Source organism: Panthera leo, chromosome B2 (assembly GCF_018350215.1).
Source record: "Panthera leo isolate Ple1 chromosome B2, P.leo_Ple1_pat1.1, whole genome shotgun sequence".
NCBI classification, from domain to species: domain Eukaryota; kingdom Metazoa; phylum Chordata; class Mammalia; order Carnivora; family Felidae; genus Panthera; species Panthera leo.
In genome coordinates, this window is record NC_056683.1 from 124,594,131 (window position 1) to 124,618,865 (window position 24,735).

Below are 24,735 nucleotides of genomic sequence, written 5' to 3' on the forward strand. Positions count from 1 at the left end.
CATATATTGGAAAAAAAAATAAAATAAATAAATAAATAAATAAATAAAATGATTAAAAATATTGGAGAACTCCAATATTTTAAAAACATTTGTACACATAAAAGTATAATACGGGCTCCAAGCCAGCTGCCAGGTGGGGCTATAAATGTATTTTTTTTTTTAACTCATTAGGAATGTCTAAATGGGTATGATATAGATAGATAGATAGATCCTGTGTTTGAAAGATAAAACTTTACCAAAACAGCGTGTTTATAGTATTTCATAGAGTGAGTTTTCTGGTTTGTCTCTTACATTTACTTTATATTTGAATTCTGGTTCATGAAGTTATGGCTGATTTGTTTTGGGCAAAGATCACATGGCATTACACTTCGTATTGTTATATTTCATTTGGGGCGGTGTGGGGCATCTGAGGGCTAAAGGGAGAAGGAGAAATTGCATTCTAAGAGTATTAATAGTTCTAGGCTCAAACACAAGGCCATTGTATTTTTAAAAATTAAATATTTTCATTGTTTTCTATTGTAAGGATACTCATTTTCCAACTTTTGAAAAGTACAGATAGAAGAGAAAGAATTACTTAGTCCCAGCACTGAAAATTAATTTCGAAGCAGATTAGTTGATAGGAGGGTTAGCTCATTTCACTTCTTCTGTCTGCAGTGTTGTCAATAAAACACTATAAATCAGCCAGTAAACACTGGGGAAAAGGCACAGGAGAGCAATCAAGAGTGGGCAACCCAGGGGCGCCTGGGTGGCTCAGTTGGTTAAGCGTCCGACTTCAGCTCAGGTCATGATCTCGCGGTCCGTGAGTTCAAGCCCCACGTCGGGCTCTGTGTTGACCGCTCAGAGCCTGGAGCCTGCTTCGAATTCTGTGTCTCCCTCTCTCTGACCCTCCCCCATTCATGCTCTGTCTCTCTCTGTCTCAAAAATAAATAAACGTTAAAAAAAATTTAAAAAAAGAGTGGGCAAGCCAAAGGCTTCCTCACTGGACTATCACCATCATGAAGGCGAGGCTCTGTGCCCTCCCATCGTTGTTATGTAGTGACCACCTAGCACATGTCACTGAATATGTATTCAAGTAGACCAGATGGATAGACATCGAGCCTCAGTCTGGCCCCCTCGGGATCCAAGGCTGGCCCGATGGGAAGGGCTAGTTGGTGATACCGGATCAAGCCGTGGTCAGCAGGGTCCACCACAGTCCCCTATCAAGGTCCCCTTCAACCTTGTATGCTGTAAACCCCAAAGGGGGAATCTCAGAATGACCGCCCGACTGTTCCATCGGTCATTTCTCTGCCTCCTTCAGCTTTCAGGCTCTTGGAGGCTGTAAACACGGAAAGAGTCATTCTGCTTTCCCTGTGAGTCCTTAATGCCTTTCTACAGGAGAGAAAGCTCCAGATGGACTCGGCTGGAAAGCGAACGGGGGTTGTCAGGGAACTCTTACGGAGTGAGAGAAAATATGTACAGATGCTGGAAACGGTGAGAGAGGTCTACGCAGCACCACTGCAAGCAGCCCTGTCATCAAATAGAGCGATTCTGAGTGCTGCAAATATCCGGATCATTTTCTCCGACGTTTTGCGGATTCTAGGTCTCAACAGGTAAACTCTGTGTAGGCATTTCTTCAAATATTCACTCATCATGCCTTGGGAGGAGCCCACCCTTAATTATTTCCAAAGCTGTACAGAGGCTCTTCTCCGCCCTGCTCAGAGCCCCTGATCATCTCACGAGAGAGGACTCTTGCTGCTGGGCTGCGACCAAGAGTGAGAACTCCTGGGGGCTTATCCCTGCCTCAGTTCGATGCTGTGGTTCAAGGAGTGGAGCTGAGTGCCTGGGGATTTTGTATTCACTATATTGTTCACGCAGAAGGTGATGGGAAGAACCGTCTGTTTGTTTTGTTTTTGAGATGGGGGGGGGGTGGTGAGGGTAGGGGCAGAGAGAGAGGGAGAGAGAGAGAGAGAGAGAGAGGGAATCCCAAGCAGGCTCCACACTCAGGGCAGAGCCAGTTGTGGGGCTTGATCTCATGACTATGGGATCATGACTTGAAGCCAAAATCCAGAGTTGCACGCTTAAGCAGCTAAGCCACCCAGGTGCCCCTTTTATTGATTTTATTTTGATTTTTTGAGAGAGAGTGCCTGTCACTGTTCTTAATCAGCAGTGCCCAGGTGAGCAAAGGGAACGAAAACAAAGGATTTCATGGAGTCAAGTCACTAGGATACTGTACTTCAAGAACCCAAGGCTGGGGGGTCAGCTCAATGACAGCAGGTTGTTCCATGTATGCCCCAGTTGACAAAGAAACGTGACCACGTGCACCAGCGGTAAAGACAGACTGAGCTGGTGCCTCTCTGCCAGAGGCAGAGTCACCTCTCTGGGTGATTCAGAAGTGCCTCGCACTCCGTGGCCACCCCCCCCCCCCCGCCCCCTGCAAAAGGAACAGGTTGAACAAGCCTCTCCCTGGTTTCAAGTCCCATCAAGGGTGGAATGAAGGACAACCTTAGGGCCTCAGGGAAACGGGCCGGGGGGGGGGGGTGGCATTTGAAGCGAGTCAGTCACTCTCCTCTGAGGACTTTAAGAAACTGTGCCGCCCTCCTGGCTGGCCATGTGGGAGGGGTGCTGTCCGGGGCAGGCCTCCGGAGGCCGGCCGGGGCTTCTGGCTCAAGGAAATGAGAAGGAGAGATGAGGCTTCTCCAGAGGCAACCTACGTCCTCACACCCCAGTTCCTCCCCCTTTCCTGGCAGACCTGCCCTGCTCTGTGTCAAGGCAAAATGACTGGACCAAAGCCCTGCCAGCCTGCGCTGATGACAACTAACCTGGTTTTTAAGTTTCCAGGTTATCCCTGGCCACTCTTTCACGGGCATGCTTCTCTCCTATGGCAGGCAGTTTCTAGACCACCTGAGAGACAGACTGCAGGAATGGGGCCCGGCCCACGGCGTGGGGGAAATATTCCTAAAGTTTGGAAGCCAGTTGAACATATATACCAATTTCTTCAACAATTACCCGGTTGTTCTGAAAACTATGGAGAAGGTAATGATTGAGTTACCACCCAGGCACGTAGGAGACCTTCTGAGCTCGAGAGGAAGTTTTGTGTGCGATCCAAAGGACTAGGATTAATAGGGAAGACTTCCTCCCTACTCTTAGCTTCCAGTTTGCTGTGAACTCTTTGGGGATGGCGACTCTGACTTATTTAATTTCGTATCACTAGGGACTAGCATGGTGCTTGATACAGCAGGCCCCAGGAACTGATTGTTGGGCTGAACTAATCATACACGTTTCCAAGCTTTCATCTGTCCCAGATACCCTGTGGTTCGCTTACAGAAAACCGTCGAACAATTAGGTAGAAACAAAACTGAGAGCCCTGATTCTACTCTGCCAACACGTGTGGTCCTGCGTGGCCTTGACAAGCTCAACTCTCTTACGGAGAAAAGGAATTGATAACCCATGTTGCTTGGAATAGGGACACTCAATTTGAAAAATCTCATTGTGAAATAAGGAATTTCTTTGCCTTCCATCCCTTGGAGAGTTCATTATACACAATTCTTCCCACTGTGACCGACGCCATATGTAGTCTGGGCAGAAACATTCAGCTCCTTCTGTGTCACTCGCTGCTCTTGTTGGGGTCTCTTCTGACGGCCGTGAGATCTTTCTTTCTGCCCTCTTCAATTTGTGTGAAAAGCGCAGCAGAAGACGACACCTTGACTTCTGCCAGTGTCGGCTGCATCCACTCCGGCTGGGTCCGCCCATCTGCACTGAGGCCGAGGGGAAGGCTTGGGGGCTGGGAGGCCTCTGGACGATCCCTGACCTCAGACGTCTCCCTTTGTAGCATTCTTCTTGCCCCACTTAGGGAGTTCAAACACTGCTAGACAAGTGAATGATGGGAAAGTTGGGTGAATAAGGCGATTTCATAGGACCAACCATAGGACGGAAATGGGAGCAGAGTGTCACATATTGTCACTAGCACGGGGTGTGCATATAAGCAAGTACTCAGTGAACGTTAGCTGTTAACATTACAACAGTGAATATTTGCCTTCTGGAAATTAGCATTACTGGTGTCTTTTAGGCACGTGTGTGCTGAGAAAAATGAGGTAACTTCCGGAGGGCTCTACTAAGATGAACGAATGCATTTTAAAACATATTTGGCACAGTGGAGCCTCTTTCTAATGCTCCTGTGGAAAACATAGTCAACAGCAGTATTATAGGTGAATAGTTTCTTACTGTGGGGATAACACTTACTGCCTGACAAGCACTTTATGGAGAGGATTCTTCCTCTCCTCACCACGAGAGTTAGGTACAGTATCCACGGGAAAACGGAGGCTCAGAGAAGTGAAATAACTTGACAGGGTCACATAGAATTAGGTAGAATTAAATTAAATCTTTAATTTTAATCCAGGCCTACCTGGCTGCAAAGCCATTTTGTCTATACTGACTCAGTTCACTGAATACCTTTAGTGCAGAGAAACGATACCAGCATTCCGAGCTTTCCTGAAGAGGCATGATAAGACCGTTGCTACCAAAATGCTGAGGTGAGTTCTGAGGGAAAGCACGGTGGGGGTGTCCTAAGCACAGGGCACACTTTGACCTTCCAAAAGTGACCAGCGTTCCATTTTCTATGCCTCCTACAGCCTCCCGGAGCTGCTCTTATACCCATCCAGAAGATTTGAAGAATATATTAATCTTCTGTACGCTCTGAGGCTTCATACTCCTGCAGAACATGTTGACCGTGGGGACTTGACCGCTGCGATTGACCAAGTCAAAAACTATAAACGTTATATAGATCAGGTTGGTTGCTGGTAAGAGTTGGTGTCCTTGAAAAATGTTACAATGCTTTGCGGTACTGACTCAAAGATCCTGAAATAGCTTATCCTGTCGTGGTGTTCTTTACTTCAAAGTCTTTTATCCCTTTCATGTGAAATCATCGGGTTCAGGGATTTGGAGCACTAAGGGCATCTATTCTAAGCCAAGCAACATGAGACACAATGTTTTCAGACATCTGCGTAAGCGCAATAGAACTTTTATTAATATGAAAGTTTGAAGACTCGGATATTTAGATTGATTTTTCTAGATAACTAAGAGGAAAAAAAAGCAAAATTCTTTGTTTCTGAAGGTACTTCTTACCGTGTTAATTAAATTTTCTGACTCAGTAAGTATCGCAATCATAATCATTCTCGGGGGTGCCTGGGTGGCTCTGTTGGTTAAGCGTCTGACTTCGGCTCAGGTCGTGATCTCACAGTTCGTGAGTTCAAGTCCCACTTCGGGCTCTGGGCGGACAGCCGGGAGCCTGGAGCCTGCTTCAGATTGTGTCTCCTTCTCTCTCTGCCCCTCCCCCACTTGTGCTCTGTCTCTCAAAAATAAATAAATGTTAAAAAATTTTTTAAATCATAATCATTCTCTGAAAGAATTTGGCATCGTGGAAGACAGTTCTATCGTTCTGAAAATACTGTTGTGATGGGCGTACTGCATGGGCAGCCAGGCTGAATGTAACCTGATAACATATTATGCCCTGAAGACACTTTCTGAATACAGTGCTGTCACTTGTGTCTTTGTTTTAAAACACTGGGGATACGATGGGGCGCCTGGCTGACTCAGTCAGTTGAGTGGCCCACTGTTGATTTCAGCTCAGGTCACGATCCCAGGGTCACGGGATTGAGCCCCATGTCAGGCGCCGCGCTGAGCGTGGAGCCTGCTTAAGGTCCTCTTTCTGTCTCCCTTTGCCCCTCTACCCTGCTTGCATTCTCTCTCTCTCTCTCTCTCTCTCTCTCTCTCAAATAAAAATAAAAATAAATAAATAATTGGGGACACGAAACTGAGATTCTTATTAAGGGTTATGAACATACGGAGCCCTCTATCAAGTGACATAAAATATTTTAAATCTAGTTTTTCTATATAGAACTTTCATAATTTTAGCTGGCCTAAAATCACTTTGTTTACTAGATGAAGCAAAACATCGGTATGAGAGATCAGCTGTCAGACATACAGAGAATCGTCAGGGGATGCCCGGTACGTATTCGGATGTGCTCACTACATCTCATGCTCGGGAGTGTAACCTCCGGTCATCGGCAAAGGAGACCTGCATTTTTCCATTCAGCTAACATCTGTTGAGGGCCTGCTGTGTGCCATGTGCTGGCGAGCGCTCACATTTCACTTCCTTGCCAGCTGTAAGGGTGCATATGAGAAGAGGCACGAGTGAACTTGACCCCATCCCATAGTTTGTCTTCAGTCTTAGCTCTCTGATTGGTACTTCTGTAACATGACCTCCTTTGGGGAAAGGGGCCATGTCTTTTCTGATGTCATATCTCCCTGCACATAGAGCCTGGTGCAGGATTCTGCGCACTGAGGATATCTAAAAAAATCTCAGGAGTCATCTGTTAGCTGCTGCCTATAGAGAATATCATCTGGTCCCACTCCACCTTCTCTCTTACTGCCTTGCCTACCACTTTATGATCAAAGAAATCTACTCATAGTTCTTCAATAATGTTAATCTTTCCTCACACATTTGTGCTTTGCTCATGCTTTGCCTTCTCTGAAATTGCCTTCCTTTCCCACTCCACTGGATAAACTCTTTATCCTTTAAAAGTCCAGTTCAGGGGCGCCTGGGTGACTCAGTCGGTAAGTGTCCGACTTCCGCTCAGGTCGTGATCTCGCGGTTTGTGAGTTCAAGCCCTGCGTCGGGCTATGCTAACAGCTCAGAGCCTGAAGCCTGCTTCGGATTCTGTGTCTCCCTGTCTCTCTGCTCCTCCCCCACTCACACTCTGTCTCTCTCTCAAAAATAAATAAACGTTAAAAAAAAAAAAAAATCCAGTTCAGGGCACCTGGGTGGCTCAGTGAGTTAAGCATCAGACTCTTGGTTTTGGCTCAGGTCATGATCTTGTGGTTTGTGAGTTCAAGCCCCTCATCGGGCTCTGTGCTGACAGTGCAGAGCCTGCTTGGGATTCTCTCTCTCCTCTCTTTGCTCCTCCTCCGCTCGCCCTGTCTGTCTCTCAAAAATAAACTTAAAAAAAAAATCAAGTTCAATCATCATCTTCCTTGTGAAGTTTCCCCAACATCTCCAGCTGTGAGTTCCCCCTTCCTGGGTTTTCCACAGCACCTTGAACATCTCTCTCACACTTTTTTGTAACCCTTAATTCATAAGACTGGGAGCTCCATCAGGTATGAGCTATGATTTACTTGTCTTCTAGTAGGAGTTCACCATATGAATTATGTTGAATTAAAGTATCCATTGATTGGAAATGTTATTTATTTATTTATTTACTTAGGCCAAAGTAGGGAAACAAGATGGAGCTGTTTTGTTAGAATTTAGATCTGGACATTTTGCTAGGGAGAGTGAAGTTGACTGGATTACAAAAAGTCCCAAATCTTGGCACTCACAGAGTCTGAACTTTATCTCTGGATCGCTGTGCATAACAAGTGATCATCTCCACGGCTAGATCAGTACAAGGGCCTAATTTCTTAATTTGTAACAATCCATTCATTACCCTTTCTTGGTAGATCCCTTCTTTCCTGCTTCCAACCCTCCTCTTCCTCCTCCTTCTTCTTTTAACACTAGGAAAGCATTTAAAGAATTTATAAATAAAACAGTAATTTCAGTAGCTTTAAAAATTAGACAACAGGAGGGGCGCCTGGGTGGCGCAGTCGGTTAAGCGTCCGACTTCAGCCAGGTCACGATCTCGCGGTCCGTGAGTTCGAGCCCCGCGTCAGGCTCTGGGCTGATGGCTCGGAGCCTGGAGCCTGTTTCCGATTCTGTGTCTCCCTATCTCTCTGCCCCTCCCCTGTTCATGCTCTGTCTCTCTCTGTCCCAAAAATAAATAAAAAACGTTGGAAAAAAAATTAAAAAAAAAAAAAAAAAAAAAATTAGACAACAGGGGCACCTGGGTGGCTCAGTCCGAAGAACATATGACTCTTGATCTCGGGGGTGTGAGTTCAAGCCCCATGTTGGGTGCAGAGATTACTTAAGACTTGAAAAAACAAATGAATTAAAAAAATTAAAAACTGAAAATTAGATAACACCCTCAAAATATAGTTTTCATGGTCAATTCTGTGGTCTTTCTAACGAAAGCCTGTTTTGTTAATAGTAAAAACACTCACTTTTTCATAATTAAACTGAGTTCTACTCAACAGTGTGCAGGATATCAAATGGTTCTGCAGTAGTGGGACTTCTATTTTCTACAAATTTATGAATGTGTCTAATTTTGGTTTTTATTTCACAGACTCTATCAGAGGAAAACAGATATCTGATTAGGGTCCAAGATGTAGCCCAGCTTCACTGCTGTGATGAGGCAGTAAGTTTCTCCTTAAGGTAAGCATTGAACTATCCTAAGGTTGTGACTGTGACTTGCTCATCTTGTATCTGGGATTGAGTACGATGTCTGACATAAGTTTACGACAAACCTTTGTGCTGTACTGAAAACTTACACACACATTCCTCCGAGATGATGTAAGGTGCTTTACTCACTTACTCACTTTCCAGGCAGCTACTGGATAGAATGGGAGAAAATACATGGTCTCTGCCAGAACCACAAACTGCATAGAAGCAGGAATTCTGAAGGTGGGTCACTTCCCCGCTGAAAGGAGATCCAAGTGGTGGGTATCACACCAGTGATTTGCTCAACTATAAGAAAGAGAAGGCCAGTTAATTATCCTCAGATAGTTATTGAGGTTAGTATTAAAAAGGTCTCACCAAGGAACCACCATTGTATTGAGGGCCCACTGTATCTGTTCTGCACCTCACAGTAGTGTAAGAACAGAAGATGGGAGGGTGCTAATTTCCATAAGCTAGCACCCCCTTTCCTCCTTTAGAACAAGGATGGGGGGCCTCTGGGTGGCTCAGTCCGTGAAGCTCCCGACTCTTGATTTCGGCTCAGGTCACGATCTCACGGTTCATGGGTTTGAGTCCTGCAGTGGGTTCCAGGCTAGCAGTGCAGAGCCTGCTTGGGCTTCTCTTTCTCTTCCTCTGTCTCTGCCCCTCCCCCTCACTCTCCCTCTTTCTCTCAAAATAAATAAATAAAGACTTGAGGAAAAAAAAGAACAAGGATGGGCAAACTTTTTCAGTAAAGGTCAGATAGTAAATATCCCGTGGCAACTACTAACTTCACCATTGCAGCACAGAAGCAGCAACACAATGATCCAATACATAAATCGTACAGTCTTCATAGACAATACAGCACATAAATGAACCAGTGTGGCTGTGTGACAATAAAACTTTATTTATAAAACAAGTGGGGTCATAATTTACTGATCCCTGCTTTGGAAAATTATTTGCACAACTATGTTCTTAGTATTAATGGCAAAGATGAGAAATCAACAGACAGCAACCAAACTGGAGAGACATCAACTCCCTTAATTTGTCCGATTTCAACAAAAGAAGGAAAAATGGATTTGCCTGTCATTTCAATGAATATTTCAGTGAATGTTTCCCAAAGGCATAGGTCAGTGTGTGTGGGGGGTGGGGAGGTGGTGGTTGGAAGAAACCCAATCCTCTCGCCTCTATTCCTACTTGGAATGATTCTAAATGAAAATCAAATTACACAATTGTGTCACTTTTGTCATGGTCACAGTGTTTTTATTTCGTTTTGTTGATTTTGTTTGGTAACGTTAGAAGTGAGCTGCAGTGATGGAAGGAAACTAGCTAGCAAACCAGCAATTTTGAACATATTGGTGTAGTGGGAGACATGCTCGGGATTATTCCAGTTTTTTATTATTAGAATTTATTTTACCTTCATGTACTCATGAAGGTAACACTCTCTCTTTATGTAAGTCTGAGTTTCTGACCTACATAATTTACCTTTTCTCTAAAGACCTTCTTTTAACGTTTCTTGCTAGGAAGGTCTACTGGAAATAAATTTCCTCAATTTTTGTTTGTCTGGTAAACTTTCACTTTTGAAGGATAATTTCGCTGGCTACAGAATTCTGGGTTGCTGGGTTGTTTTTTTTTTTTCTTTTTTTTTTTCTTTAAATGCTTATTCCACTGTACTCTCTTCTTGCTTGCATGGTTTCTGAAGGGACATCCAATGTCATTGTTGTTCCTCTTTGGTAAGGTGGTTTTTTTGTTTTGTTTTTGTTCTCTGGGTTCTTTCAAGATTTTCTCCTTGTCTTTGATTTTCTGGAGTTTGAATGTAACATGCCTGTGTAGATTTTTTTGGTATTTACCCTGCGTGGTATTCTATAAGCTTCCTGGATCTGTGGCTTGGTGTCTGTCAATAATTTTGTAAAATTCACAGCCATCATCACTTCACATACTTCTTCTGTTCCTTTCTCTTTATTCTCCATCGTCTTTTCCCATTAGATATATGTACATCTTTTGTAATTGTCCCACATTTCTTGGAGAGTCTATTCCTTTTTCAGTCTTTTTTCTCTTTGCTTCTAAGTTTGGTAAGTTTCTATTGATGTACCTTCAGGCTCATTGATTCTTTCCTCAGCTATGTCCCATCTGCTAATGAGCCCATCAAAGGCATTATTCATTTCCATTTCAGTGTTTTCAATTTCTGCAATTTTATTTTGGGGGGTTTCCATTTTTTTGTTCATATTACTCATCTGTTCTTTTGTTGCATGTTGTCCATTTTTTTTCATTAGAGTTCTTACTTTATCATAAATATTTAAAATTTCTGTCTAATAATTCCAACATCATCCCTGCCATGTGAGTCTGGTTCTAAAACTTGCTTTATCAAACTATTTTCTCTCCTCTTAGCAAGATTTGTAATTTTTTGTTGAAAGCTAGATATATTGGGTGAAAGGAAATGAGGTAAATAGGTCTTTGGTGCGAGGTGTTATGTTTATCTGGCTAGAGGTTAGCCTGTGCTTACTGTTTGTTGTAGCTGTGGTGTCAGAAGCTACAGTTAATTCTGGTGTTCTTGTTTTTGTCTCCCCTTTTGTCACTGAGTTTCCCTAGAGATCTCTTAAATAAGGTCTGAACCTTCTAGTTCTTTTTAGCTATAATCCCTGTCGTTATAAGGAGTCCTACGGATGTGGTAGTCAAATGGAAGGAAGGGCAGGAGAGGGGAGCGGAGGGGAGGGGAGGGGAGGGGAGGGGAGGGGAGGGGAAGAGTTCTATAGTCTTCTGATGAGGTCTTCGTTTTTTTTAGTGAGCTGTGCCCCTAGGCTAGGACCTTCAGAAGTGCTTCCCAGTCTTGTTTTCTGTTTTGTTTTGTTTTGGTGCCCCTCTACTGACACAGGAAACTGAGAAAGGAGCTGGAGGTACAAGTTTCCCTCCCCCATGTTGGTTCGATTCTGATAAAAATAGTTTCCCTTGAAGGCAGTCCTTTGTTAAGGAGAAGAGAACTCTTTGGGCATATTTCAAAAAAGTTACTTTTCCCTTCCCCATCTGGAAGAATGAAAAGATTTTTCTCTCGATTTTACAGTGAGAACCTGGTGGGGCTCCTGGAAGTACAATTCCTGCAACTTTCAAATTCATGCAAGTGGGGACAGAATGTTCCCCTAAGGCTAGGCTTCCAGGAGTTCCTAATCTCTTAAACTAGTTCACACTGTCTCTAGCAGTTAGTCAATTATCTTTTAAATATTCTTTCCTGATGCTGCTCCCTCAAGGAGTTTCTGTTTCCAGTAAGCGGTGATTCCCTTATCAGTGTCTCCCCAGCTTTTGGGTGGCTGGTTTACCTTATGGCCTCAATTCTTTGATGGATCTAAGAAGAGTTGCTGATTCTGAGGTTTTTAGCTTCTTTTTTGTTGTGAGGGTGAAGTTAGGACTTCCAAGCTTTTTGACATGTCCAACCAGAAACCAGATGTCTCAATGTTTAGAATTTAGGCTTGTCTTCAGTATTTGGACAACAGAGAGTACATTTTGAGGATAATGAGAGGATACCAAATTATTTTATACTCTAATTATGAGGTACATGTATATTTAAATAGGCACTATCTCAGTGATTTGCCAAGCAACAAATGTACATATAATTTTACATCAACAGCTGAAATTAAATACAAGATAGTTTCATATTCCAGAAGATATTACAGAATATTTAGCCTGAAACTTTACTATCATTCTGGAAAGTCACATGAAACCCAAGAAATCCCATTCCTATGACTTTCATCAGGGATTTCTAATCAGAGGAAACTGCTAATATTTATACTGACTCACATGAGTATAAGCTTTTATAATGTACCATATTTTATTAATGCTATCTATCTACCTATCTATCTATCATCTATCCACCATCAATCTATCTCTACACTCAACACAGGGCTTGAACTAATGACCCCAAGATCAAGAGTCGCACACTCCTCTGACTGAGCCAGGCAGGCACCCCTATAATTTATCATATACTTTAAATTTTCTCATTTGATATACTCATTACAATCACTTGGTGAAGCAAGTAGGACTGGAACCATGTTATGGGTGGGAATCTGGATTTAACTTGTTTGAGGCTGCAGAATAAGTGCTGGTCTGAAACTCAAAACCAGGTCTCAGTGCTCCTACTGGTTAGACCAGCAGGTGGAAAGATGAATTAACCTTCCTCATAATAAACTCACCATCTGAGCAGCAGGTATGAAACAACGAATAAACAAGAGCTGCGACACAGAAAAAATAAGTAAATATTTGCACCGTAAGTGAAAAAATTTCCTCAGGGGGTAGAGATGAAATCATAGAGTCATTTTCGAGTTAGGAAATTTGGGGTTATTATTTGTACCTCTGTGGCTATCGCCCACAGAGTTTTGGGATATGTTAAGCTTTTATAATACATTATGGAATTTGGAACTTTTATAATACAGTTTTTTCCAGAAACGCCAATTTTCATTTATGTGACTTTAAGCCTGCTGGTTTTTAAATAGACTTTTTTTTTTTTTTTTTTTTTTTTTTTCTTTCCTTCCCTCTTTCCTACCTTGATGCAAAGGTGCCCAAAGGTGGAGCCTTCTAGGACTGGTGAATAGTGGCATGGCCTTGAATCACTAAATGGAGCCATCCACTTCTCAGACCAAGTCCTCTTGGGACTTGGAAAAACCCTATTACACTGCCAATATAGATTGTAAACTTTCCTTTTAGTCTTACCCCAAAAGGCCTACAGTCATTTACCAGGGCCACTGCGTTTTGGGGACTTCCCAGGGATACGGGACTCTGAACTGATTCTTATTCTGGAAACTCAAAAAGCCACACAACCCTCAAGTCAGAGTGTGGATGTATGGGAGCGACAGTTTTGGCTCAGGTCAGCTCACAGAACCGATGGCTCAGTTGTCTGTTCGTGCCCGAGGTTGTATTCTGAAAATTCCTTTGAAGGTTTTATGTATTTATAGTAGTTGGGTAGTTGGTAGTTTTGGCCGTCTAATACAATAAACAACAAAACACTTCTAGGATGATGTTAGGAATTTAAACTAGAACAGAGCTGTTACATTTTTGCTGAGTCATTTGACCTACTTCTGAGTAAGAAAAGAAATTCTATCCAAGTTTAGAGGAAAAACCCTACCCCTTAGTGTTGTTTCTTTTCAGTATGAGCAGAAGTGGCTTTCTGAAACCCTACTGGGATCCATAGTTTCCACTTTAGCCGCTATTATGTCAATATGAAAGATGAAATTACTTTTATATATGTAGAGGAATTGTTACGTTTAAAAAAAAAAGTTCTGGTGTTTCTTGTCTGTGGATGAAAACTGTTGATCTTGAGGGGCTTAATTTAGTAAATGGCTTTGAAAACCTTCTTTCTAGATAGAACTCAGGTATATAGAGAGAGTAAAGTTTGGTCTGCGAGTATAATTCATTCCAGAAACATGCTTGTAATCCAAAGCACTTATATCAAAGCGAATTTCAAGACCCCTGGGCTCAGTTGTGATTGTGTGACATTCGGCGTCACGTAGACATTATTTACCAAGTTAAAACTTATTAGAAATGTTTGCTCGTCTTGTGGAACACTCGCAGAACGTCACTCACAATCCAAGGTTTTACTGTATTTTAAACAGCATTCTCATAAATCAGATTGAAATAACAGAAGCCTCTTTGTGCGTTTTCAAGCCTGTTTCCCTGTTCATGTCCTCTGATTACAAGTGGCCTCAACTACGAGTTAATGTGCCCGCTCCTTCCCTTCCCTGCCAAGTGGGTCACAAAACTGGAATTCTTTCATTTACCTCCACTTTCAATATTACCCCTTCCAAAGGTAAAAAGTGATCATTTACCAAAGCAGACACTCCTTTCAAAGCCACTTCTTTAAATCAAACTTGTATGCACGTTCTCTGATAATTGAGATAAAACAGAAAAATTTTATTATAGCTTTGAACATTTTTCTAAACTGGTTACGATAGGAAAAATAATTGTTATCAGTAATATGGTAAAATGAATGCCAAAAAAGGGCAAGAATATGGGTGTTCTTTACCTATTTAAAGTGGTCATTCACCACACGTAGACCATTACATACAGACTTTATCTGTATAAATGTTATCTCCTGCCTTTCCTGCTTCCTCTCTCCCTCACCCCTATTGTCAGAATACCCTATCAACTTGACCTAGAATATTGTTTCTTGCAAGCACCCCAACTCCTTCCAGCCTAAGTCATAATCACATAGAAATGGGAAGGGAATGTGTGAAAAAGAAAAAGCTGGCTTACGGTTGGGTGACCACAGCTCTTCTATTTATCCGCACATCTAACACAACCTGTATTTCCTAATACTCTCCAAAAAACTGAATCTGAAGCATAGTACTCCTTAAAAAATGTCTAACTCCCGGAACCAGTCCTTTGCCTAGCTTGACGTGGTTGTAACCAATAAATCATTTAAATGCTTCACTGTTCAAAATGTGGTCTGCACATCAGCATCATCTATTAGATGAGCTGAAAACCTATTAGATTTTAGAAATGTAGAAATTCGCAGGCTACTGTAGCTCTACGGCACTAAAATTTGCATTTTAACAAAATTCTCCAGGTAATTTCGATGGACATTAAAATTTGTACCACGAGGTGTGCCTGGGTGGCTCAGTTGAACGTCCAACTTCGGCTCAAGTCGTATCTCACGGTTCACGGGTTTGAGCTCCGTATGGAGCTTGCTGCTGTCAGCACAGAGTCTGCTTTGGATCCTCTGTCCCCCACCCCCCCACCTGCCCCTCCCCCACCCTCTCTCAAAAATAAATAAAAATGTTAAAAAAAGTTTGTACTATGTACAAGCCAGAACCATTGTATAAAATGGATTCTAAATGGTAATTATAGCAGCTTTTAGGGACAGCAATCTGGAAGTTTTCGATAAAAATACATAAACCCCGTGACCAATCAATCCAACCCCCTAAAACGTATCTGATAGAAATAACAGCATGTAAGGGATTTGTCTACATGTAAAGATCAGTTTATTAGAACATTGCTGACAGTGACAACAAAGAACTAGTGAAAGGAAGGAGAGAGAAAGGGAAGGGAGGAAAAAGACCCAGGCCGGTAAACAAAACCAATGTGCATCAAAAGGGCTACCCACACCATAAAGTATTAGTTGGCCATTAAAAAGGATAAATTAAAGCCATACCAGTTAACTTGAAGTGATTTCCATTGTGGACAAAAGCAGGAAAAAAGTGTGACTAATATTTCCATTTTTGTAAAATAATGGCAACCTATCTATAAATAGATGTGTATATTCGTGCATATGCGTGTGATTACCTGAGCGGGGAAGAAAATGAAGAAAGCCAGGTACTAGCTTGGTAACTTGGATGAATTGAATGTAGGGAGGAGGGAGCCAAGCAAGAAGAAAAAGTGACCAAAAAAGTACACTTAAAAAAACCAAGGGTATGGAGTGATGTCGCCTTAGCATTTATGTAAAACTTGATGTGGATGTTCATAGACAATTTAAAAATTAAACAAAGATGGTTGAGATAAAAAACGAAGAGACTTCCTGTGAACATCAAGCCTGTAAAGTGACTCCCTTTCTTGGAGTAACTGAGGATTGCTTGATGGTTCTGAGAGAAGAAAGGTTTTTGATTATCCTTCCGTAAAACCCTGAGCCCGCTTCACTTAGCCACTCCTGGTGTGTGGGGAGGGGGACGCCGGGGACACTGTGTTTGGGGGGAGGCACGGCTCCCTGGCTCTTCCCCAACCCGTTGCTTGATTCTCTGCTGAGAAGTCCTACTAGAGCACACTGGCACCTACCAGACACAGAGAGCCGGCTCCAGCAACACAACAGCACAGGGGGTCAGAGACGGGGGTGGACGTCACGTATTGCCTGTTGATAAACCATCGCAGCAATCTCAGTGAAAATGAAGAGCTGCTTAACCTTTCATACCGATGAAGTGTAGCATCTATTGATTTCCCTCCAATCAAAACTAGAGAAATTCGAATTTCCTACCTAGGAGTTAAATGCATTTGTCCCTGCTTTGTGCTTAAGACACCTTGTGCCAGACTGGTTCTTGTGTTTTTCTCTACCCCAAACTGTTGTTACCCTTAAAGATGAAACCAAACAAAAACTTACTTTCCCGATTACCCAAATACTTCAAACATTAAAATACCAAACTTGACCGAAGTTTGAAAACACAGCTTTCACACGATTCATGTCATAAAGGAGGAAAAGTTCAACGTCCATTTGCCCCACACTGATTGACCACTTGGCCAATGAGTAAGTTCAGACCATTCCATCAAGGCACCTTGAGGCCCACCCACAGCCCTGGTCTGAGAGACAGGAGGGACTATTCACATCTGAGAGACAGAAGGGACTACACAGAACTTCAACCAGCCATTCCAAAGGTCTGCAGTGGGCCAAAGCCTTGACAACTGGCTTATCAATGCAAAGATGATGACTTGTGTAACAAAGCATGTATGTATGTGTACGTAACCCTCCTTCACTTTTAACACAGGACCTATGAACACACCCGTGATCTCAGTCTTTTTCTCTTCAATGATGCACTACTCGTTTCGAGTCGGGGCACATCTCATACTCCGTTTGAAAGGACTTCAAAATCAACCTACCAGTTCATTGCGTCGGTGGCTCTTCATAGGTTACTTGTAGAGGATATCCCAGATTCCAAATGTATGTATTCTTTTTCTTCCAAGAGTTAAATACCTTCAGAAAACTGTATTATATAATGCTCATTAACTATGAAAATATAAAAGTGGGAAAAGGACTGGGATTTTAATTTGCAAGTTTGCTAATAATTATCCAAATGTTTTTTAGGTTTCATTAATGTAAACTTTCATCTATTAGAAATAGCAAAAGAAAGGAATGCTTGCATTTTCAGATGTGCACCCTACATATTAGGAAAACAATTTCAAAAATCACAAAGGGAGGCATGAACGAACATCATCTTGAGTTCTTTGAAGCAATTGACAGGAGAGCTGGAGCCCTTATAACCACTACTCGCTACTTCTTGTAAATGCTACAATTTTAGATTATTATCCATCACTTTTCCATTTTACTAGGACTCTACACTGCCTATACTTGCTACCATTTTAGATTTCTATCTACATTCCCATTCCACTAGGACTAAGTGATTATTACAGATCTGTGCACCTTTTATTCCCTAAATTCATATTCAAGTTGAAAGTTCTTCTGTAATTAACAGATTTGCAAAGGATGTTTAGTAACAAACATGTCATTCATTAATAACCTCAATAGAACTATCGTCTGTTACAAAAAGAAATCCTACTTAAAAACACTACTGTGCCTATTTTTAGTTATTATCCTGCACTCGACTTCCCAAGCTTAAAAGGATCTTTCTCTTTCCTCAATTTCTATTAGGCCAGACAACCTGGCCAATATTTTTCACTGCATGTCAAGGCAGGACGTAAGGATAAAGCTGGAACCAAGATCTTAGAGAAGGAACTCAAAAGGGATGCTTCCCATTAGTGTTAGCCCCATTTTAAATCTGAGCCTGAAAAAAGATGAACACCAAAGGTGAAAATAAATATTTCCACCTAGAAGACAAACTCAGATAACCTGAGTTAAGCTGTCTATAATCACCAGGAATGGTTAAGGAGGGTAGGATGTCTGCTTTCACCTCCCCTTAGTAAGCTCTTCCCTGTGTCAAGACATCATTCTATAACCTGCTAGGCGGTTGGCACTCAAGCTACATAACTGGCTTAATTCTGACACCGGCCTTCATACCAGCGTGGTGCAGGCCTAGGTCTCACATCTCTACCTGCACCAGCTCTTAGTGCAGACCCTACTGATTCCAGTTCTTCTGGAGTGGCCGAGACAAACAATTAAGGAACATTGTATCATCGATCATTTAGTCTTTAAAACTAACTGCTAATTACAATTAAACAATTACAAAGACAAAAGTTATCTTAGATATCTAAATTATTCAGCATTTTTAGGAACTTATATTCTAAACTGGATTTGTATTTGTTGGAATCCCTTTTTAGTTTTCAAAAAATTCTCAAAGATGACTTGGTCAATTCTTGAATTTTAAAACATTTTCTTTTGATTGTGACCTGCCAACATTAATTAGTATACCTCAAATATTTTTACAGATATCAGGAATGCATTTATTGTTCAAGGTCCAAAACGTGAATGGATTTGTGCTACAGAGGCTGGGGATGACAAATTCCTATGGTTGTCAGCACTCCAACGTGCCATCAAAAGCAGTCTGGACAAGTGAGAAAACATTCTGGGTGCTAATTCTCCCTGGCAAACACAATGTATTTTCTATTCCAGAAGATCCAGCAGGAAGCAGAATGACGATTTGTCACGGATGATAGGAGAACGAACTAGGATGATCCATAAAGTCCCTCCTAACTTTTAAGCTTTATCATCCATGTTCAACTATATGAAATGTACAGTAACAATTTGAGTCCAAAATTTTGAAACACTTCTTTTGGTAGTTATTTTCATAGACAATATTATTTTGATTAACTTGAAAGTTTTATTTTGTGATCTAATGAAAAACAAAATTGGAATAAAAAGCGTTTTTTAGATGATCAGTTTAGAGAAATATTTTGTTGGTGACTTATCAATCATATCTTTATAAATTTTCATGATATAATTGATTTAGAAATGTGTATAATATAAATAACTTAAAAACTTGTCGTCTATATCCTTAATATGAATGTAGTCCTCCAGAGAGCATTAAAAACAAATCACTACAGGGGCGCCTGGGTGGCTCGGTCGGTTGAGCGTCCGACTTCGGCTCGGGTCATGATCTCACAGTTTGTGAGTTTGAGCCCCGCATTGGGCTCTGAGCTGTCAGCTCCAGAGCCTGGAGCCTGTTTCCGATTCTGTGTCTCCCTCTCTCTCTGACCCTCCCCCGTTCATGCTCTGTCTCTCTCAAAAATAAATAAACTTAAAAAAAAAAAAAAAAAAAAAAAAAAAAAACCACTACAAAGCACTAAAAAGTTTTGTGTGACTCTTAAGTGTTTTTTGGTTGCAAACTTCAAAATTTTCTTTCTTTCTTTCTTTATTTGGCTTCAAAATTAAAATTTTAGACCTACCAAGTAAGTTTTAAAAAGTTAAATTAGACATTGTTAAATTAGAAGGCTGGTGGGGAAAAAAAAAATTTAAGAAACAAAAATAAAGGAAGACAATTCTGTTTTAAGAGAAACAGCAAAATAGGTGTTGAGTAGTTTTCTGTGTCTTTAAAAGGCCTTCATTCAATTATTTAACAAACTGAAGCCATAACCTGTTAGCTACCTGGAAACTTTTGCTGATGTATGCAGTAATAATATTTTTCACTTAAAGTAGATATTAATATTGGAAGCTTTCAGTTGTCACCTTCCTGTTTCATATTCTCCTTTAAGATAATAATAAAATCTACTAGCACAGTCTAGGATTGTGAACTGGGCTATATTAAACATCTTTAATAAACACACAGATTCCTTCTAATTCTTGAAAACTTAAATTCTTGTTAAAAAATATACAGAAGTTAAATATTGTGCTGTTTTATTAGTGTAAAATCACACTTTGATTCTGTCATGATATATCCATGCAGCTTAACATCTTGATCCGACAGACAGAATAAACCATTAAAGGGAACATCTGTTGTTGGTCAGCAGTGAATGCAAATTTACAAATGTGATCAAAATGTATTTATCATATAATGTAAAACACATTCTAAGACAGTATATCACTCTTAATAGGGCACACCTCAGAAGCTCCGTTAATAGGAAAAAACCTGTCTCTATGGCGAAAGAATGAAGGACAGGATAGCTGAAGGTAAAACTGGAAATCTCAAGAAATTTCCATTTATTTTGTGATAATTAATGCCCTCAGAAGTTTTAAAACATTATTACCTGAAAATAATCCCTGTAGTGACTGATAAGCATAAGCTTCTAACTGAGAGTCAAGTGCATAAATCATGCAAAAAATGGTGATGTTTGCAAGTGGACGGTACTTATGTTGTTGGTTTCAACGCTTTCCCTTCCCTTCTAGGAGACAAATAAGAAAGGCCTGGCTTCGTAGCTATCTTGTAAGTTTACATGACTGCTGAGTCAAAACCTCACACACGAAAATTTTCAGTTACTCGTGAAATGGCTCAAATTTTCACAAGGAAAATGATAAATTCTGACCCCCAAGTGGACATGGAAGAACCTGAAAGTGCCACGTGACTCCTGAAGACTGCCGATTAGGGTTAAAGAGTGCCTCATGCAATATAGTTCTTTCAAATAAAAAAATTCAGTAGGAAACTCACTTTAAAGATTTTTACAAAAAAGCCCATAGGTGCTTTATGTAAACCTAAAAGACAACTTGACAATTCATTTAATTTTGTCTCCCCTTTTGCAAATATTTCAGTCTGTGCTTGAGATATAAACGGGAAGGCCGTTCTGTAAATCAAGTCAGTGTGAGGTTCTGGCCACGTAAGTGCACTGGACCAATGTTCCGAGTTCCTGATGCTACGGAGTAAAGAAGAGTGGGCTGTGCCAACAAAAACAATATAACCTCCGGAAAAAGTCATCCTGACCCTTTTATTGTTGAAATTAAAAAATAAAAGATACTTAAATACAGGTGAACATATAGGGCAAAACAGAATCATAAAATTCAATGTTGAATTAAGCAGTGAGCTGACTGTCTGGGTCTCCAAATTGGCTTGGACCCAGAACTGCTTAAAAATGGGTATGTTCACAGTTAACGGCAATTGGCTTATAGGTGAGAGAACGGTCGAAGTTGTTCCAGTTGAACTTCCAGAGAAATTCTCTCCTCAAGAACATCCTGAGAAAAGATGCAAAGCTAAGTTATATTTCAAAGTACACAAAAATGAAGGCACATATACAACAACTAAGCATCAAGAAAACAATTTAAACTTGTGATGAAGGGATGGTCATTCATATTTTAAAAGGATACCTCACTTGAGAAAAGTAGTTTCTTTAAATGTACACAAAATTAAGATACGATCTTAACTGAAATCTTTTTCTTACAAAATAAATCAGGGTAATAAAATGTTTTTTAATTATTAGAAAAGCCAAAATTTGCAAACGATGGCTATTCGTGCATGCATTTTGCATAAAACCTACCCCCTGCAGTAACAGCTGATGAATCAATTAAACAGATTCTTTCTCCTGGTGATATCTGGTCATAAAAACTCCTGAACCTCATCTGAGTTTCAGTTTCACAAAGAATAAATCTATTTTCCAATCAGAATTTCTAATCACTGTTGATTCTCAGCTGTCTTTTCAGACAGCCAGGAAATTCTAACTCACCTGCTTTGTTTTTTTCTTTTTCTCGATCACCTTGATAGTATCGTGTTTTAACCAGAGCTACCTCTTCCTATTTCATATCATACTTCCTTTTTCTGTTCTCAGATATAGTGAGAAAAGTGATTTTTAACATAGCTTCTATATAGATGTTTCTTTTTTTTTTTTTTTTTTAACGTTTTATTTATTTTTGAGACACAGAGAGACAGAGCATGAACAGGGGAGGGTAAGAGAGAGGGAGACACAGAATCGGAAGCAGGCTCCAGGCTCCGAGCTGTCAGCACAGAGCCCGACGCGGGGCTTGAACTCACGGACCGTGAGATCGTGACCTGAGCCGAAGTCAGCCGCTTAACCCACTGAGCCACCCAGGCGCCCCTATATAGATGTTTCTATAGGCTTCCTTAGTCCTTCAGAAAAACATGTGCTAATGAGATTTCCATTGTCAAGGTATGGTAAGCAAGCTTGTTCTCAGTTTTACATTCTTCCTTTACAACAGACCAAATTCATAACCATAGACTACAAATCTCTTCTTTGATCAAAGAGTTGTACAAAAATACCATTCATTCACAGGTATTTATCAAATGCCTAACATGCGCTACGTTTTGGGGATGGAGACAATACGGTTGTGAGTTTATCTAGGGGAGCCCCTGTTTATTTCTGATGTCCTGGCCTACACATTAACACATCCCTCTCTCTTTTCTCTGAAAAGTATTTTGATTTGGACAATGTATTACGGTCGCCCTGAACAGAAAATATGCTTTACTCTCAGTGAGTTCATTTTAGTAGGCCAGAGAGACAAATGTGCCATAGACAGTAATTCCAGATAGTGTGATAAATGCTAGATGAGGGATATAAACAGAATGTTTTGGGAACGAACTAACTCTGCATTTATTTTACAAATTTCATAATTCAATTTATACTTCCACAGACTCTTTTCTCATCTTTGTGGTTTACAACCTTGCTACTCGAACTGAGAGCAACAGTCATCATCTGGAAGCTTATGAGAAATGCAGAATTCTCAAGGCCCATGCCATACCTAATATGAACCAGAATTTGCATTTTAACATGACCCCTGATTAACTATGTACATGTTAAGATTTGAGAGCCACTGGTTTACAAGACATGAATATGTAATAATGTTGGTAAACCATAAATGATTCTGGCTAATTTTTATCTGGAGGGATTCAAAGAAATCACAGTAGTAAGAAAAGCAAACCCATTCCTCTCAAGTACAGATGACAGGAGTACACGCTGGCCATAAGCAGCATTTCTACTGAAGGCTAGTCTTTTCTCTTCCACATGTGACATGATCTAAATTGTCCGCATCCTCCTTCTTCTTTAGACCTGTTTGAGTCCCTTTAATAGATTCTGAGTTGTCTTTAATAAAAGGATAAACTAACAATACTCAAATCATCTTAGAATTCAGTAAGAGCATAGAGAACCATGTCTATGATCTTGGAGGTACCGGAGGTCACGATATTTCCTCTCTTGGGTTTCATTATGAAAGTTCAGGAATATTACAGAAACAGTGATGCCATATATATGTAGGGTATGGCAATCAGACCAGAATTGAATATGCAAAATTCCTTCTAATATGAAAAGGTTCAAAGGCGTAAAGAACATTTTCGATAACTCGTTTGTTTCTCTTGCTACCTGGGAAGTTCCATATAGCCTATGAATTGCTGGATCACTTCTAAGTTCCTGTTAACTCTAAGATGTTTTGAGTCCATGGAAGTTCCCCAGTAGAGATTCAGAATACCTTTAATTGTTGCTGCAATTCACTGTTCAATCTGGCCAAAACTGTGTTGGTTTCCTTATTGCGTCTAATTGATGCCTGAATTGCTTTCTTATCTTTCCCAACAGACCTGAGAAGATAAAGAGGGCAAGAAAACATGACTTTCATTTCTTATCTTTAAATTCTCTCATTCTTCCTTGACCTATCACTAAATCCAGAAAGTAGAAGAAAGTAGTTGCCTTAATGGCATAGCTCAACCTCACTTGCTTGGTTTCAGTGGTCAGCCAAAAGTATCAAAGCTTAATTATTAGTTATTGTTTTAATTGTTCTTCTTCTGTAGAACTCATCAGCAACCCTCTTCTGTAAACAACCACACAGTAAATATTTTAAATTTGTGGGTCATATGGTTTCTGCAGCATATTCGTGTTTTGTTTTGTTTTGTTTTCCTTTCTCTTGGCTCTTCTCTTTTTTACACAAATGTGAAAGCCTTAGTTCTGGGACTTACAAAAACAGGCCATGGGATGAATTTGGCCCACAAGCCCCTGAGTCAGCTGATTCTCGATCTAAGACAACCGTAGTTAAAACGTTAGTGTTATTCTACACTATCAATTTTTTAAAAATCTGCTCAAGGGTTTGCGTTTGGGTTTTAAAATGGAATTGAACTTAATAACAGAAAGAGGAAAAGCGGAAAGCATATTACACCTGCTCATAAAAGAGAAAATGCTTAAAGAGGAGAAGCTGAGAGCCACTGCTCAACTAAAGAGCTAGTCTGATAATTTAATTGCTGGGCTTTTTGTTACTAGTAATTACATTTGTTTCAGAACTACTCTGATTACCTAGGAATAGAAGGCTGTGATGCAAGAACAGCAGCTAAGACACCGGTCTTTTGTGTATGTTCATCAACTTCTGGCCTTAATTCATCTTCTGATTTTAATCTTCTGCGAACAGGTTTAGGTGGTGGCGCAAGGGGTGTTGTGCCTTTGCTCTGGAAGAGAAGAATTCTGTTAACAAGGAGCATGTCCTGAAGACATTCACGGTTAATTAGCACTTCACCAACATCATTTGCTTTCTTTAAACTGCTTATTCTCCACAAATTAAAAGTCATCTGTCCCACTTTAAAACAATTTATACAGTAACCACAGCTAAGTTACATTTCAATAGGAGAGGCTGTTGACATCACAATTGTGAATGTACCTAACAAGATACTCTTTTAAAAAGGGCAACAGGAGTTCCTTGAGTCCCAAATCTGACTCAAAACTATAATATTCACAGTTTAAATGTTAACAAGAAACATGCTCAATATATATACCTGTTTAATAAGTATAAAAGGGAATCTCCAGAAATATGTATCCATTATCCTAGGATTTCCTACTCAAAAATACTAAAATATATCAATAATAAAGCAATTTATAAAGAAGTAGAAAGCTAGGCAATACTTTAAAACTCATAACTAAAATGCACAATAATTGTAACTTTTTAAATGTTTATTTTGGGGGGGGGA

General features: G+C 40.5%; 2 protein-coding genes across 12 annotated transcripts in view; one reads left to right on the forward strand and one right to left on the reverse strand.

Annotated features, from left to right (window-relative positions):
• The window catches only part of ECT2L (epithelial cell transforming 2 like), an 81,593-nt gene extending 62,599 nt beyond the window's left edge, over positions 1 to 18,994 (forward strand). For all 7 annotated transcript variants that reach the window (XM_042939948.1, XM_042939944.1, XM_042939950.1 and 4 more), the window contains 8 exons: positions 1,375 to 1,589; positions 2,865 to 3,012; positions 4,435 to 4,508; positions 4,608 to 4,764; positions 5,917 to 5,982; positions 8,190 to 8,278; positions 16,732 to 16,904; positions 18,347 to 18,994. In XM_042939948.1, the coding sequence (XP_042795882.1) occupies positions 1,375 to 1,589; positions 2,865 to 3,012; positions 4,435 to 4,508; positions 4,608 to 4,764; positions 5,917 to 5,982; positions 8,190 to 8,278; positions 16,732 to 16,904; positions 18,347 to 18,474 (1,050 nt within the window). In that variant the 3' untranslated portion in view covers positions 18,475 to 18,994. The remainder of the gene's footprint in view (positions 1 to 1,374; positions 1,590 to 2,864; positions 3,013 to 4,434; positions 4,509 to 4,607; positions 4,765 to 5,916; positions 5,983 to 8,189; positions 8,279 to 16,731; positions 16,905 to 18,346) is intronic.
• Positions 18,995 to 20,759: 1,765 nt separating this feature from the next.
• Positions 20,760 to 24,735, reverse strand: part of REPS1 (RALBP1 associated Eps domain containing 1) — an 87,598-nt gene continuing 83,622 nt past the window's right edge. For all 5 annotated transcript variants that reach the window (XM_042939956.1, XM_042939955.1, XM_042939954.1 and 2 more), the window contains 3 exons: positions 24,071 to 24,219; positions 23,259 to 23,364; positions 20,760 to 21,017 (listed from right to left, as the gene is read on the reverse strand). In XM_042939956.1, the coding sequence (XP_042795890.1) occupies positions 20,949 to 21,017; positions 23,259 to 23,364; positions 24,071 to 24,219 (324 nt within the window). In that variant the 3' untranslated portion in view covers positions 20,760 to 20,948. The remainder of the gene's footprint in view (positions 21,018 to 23,258; positions 23,365 to 24,070; positions 24,220 to 24,735) is intronic.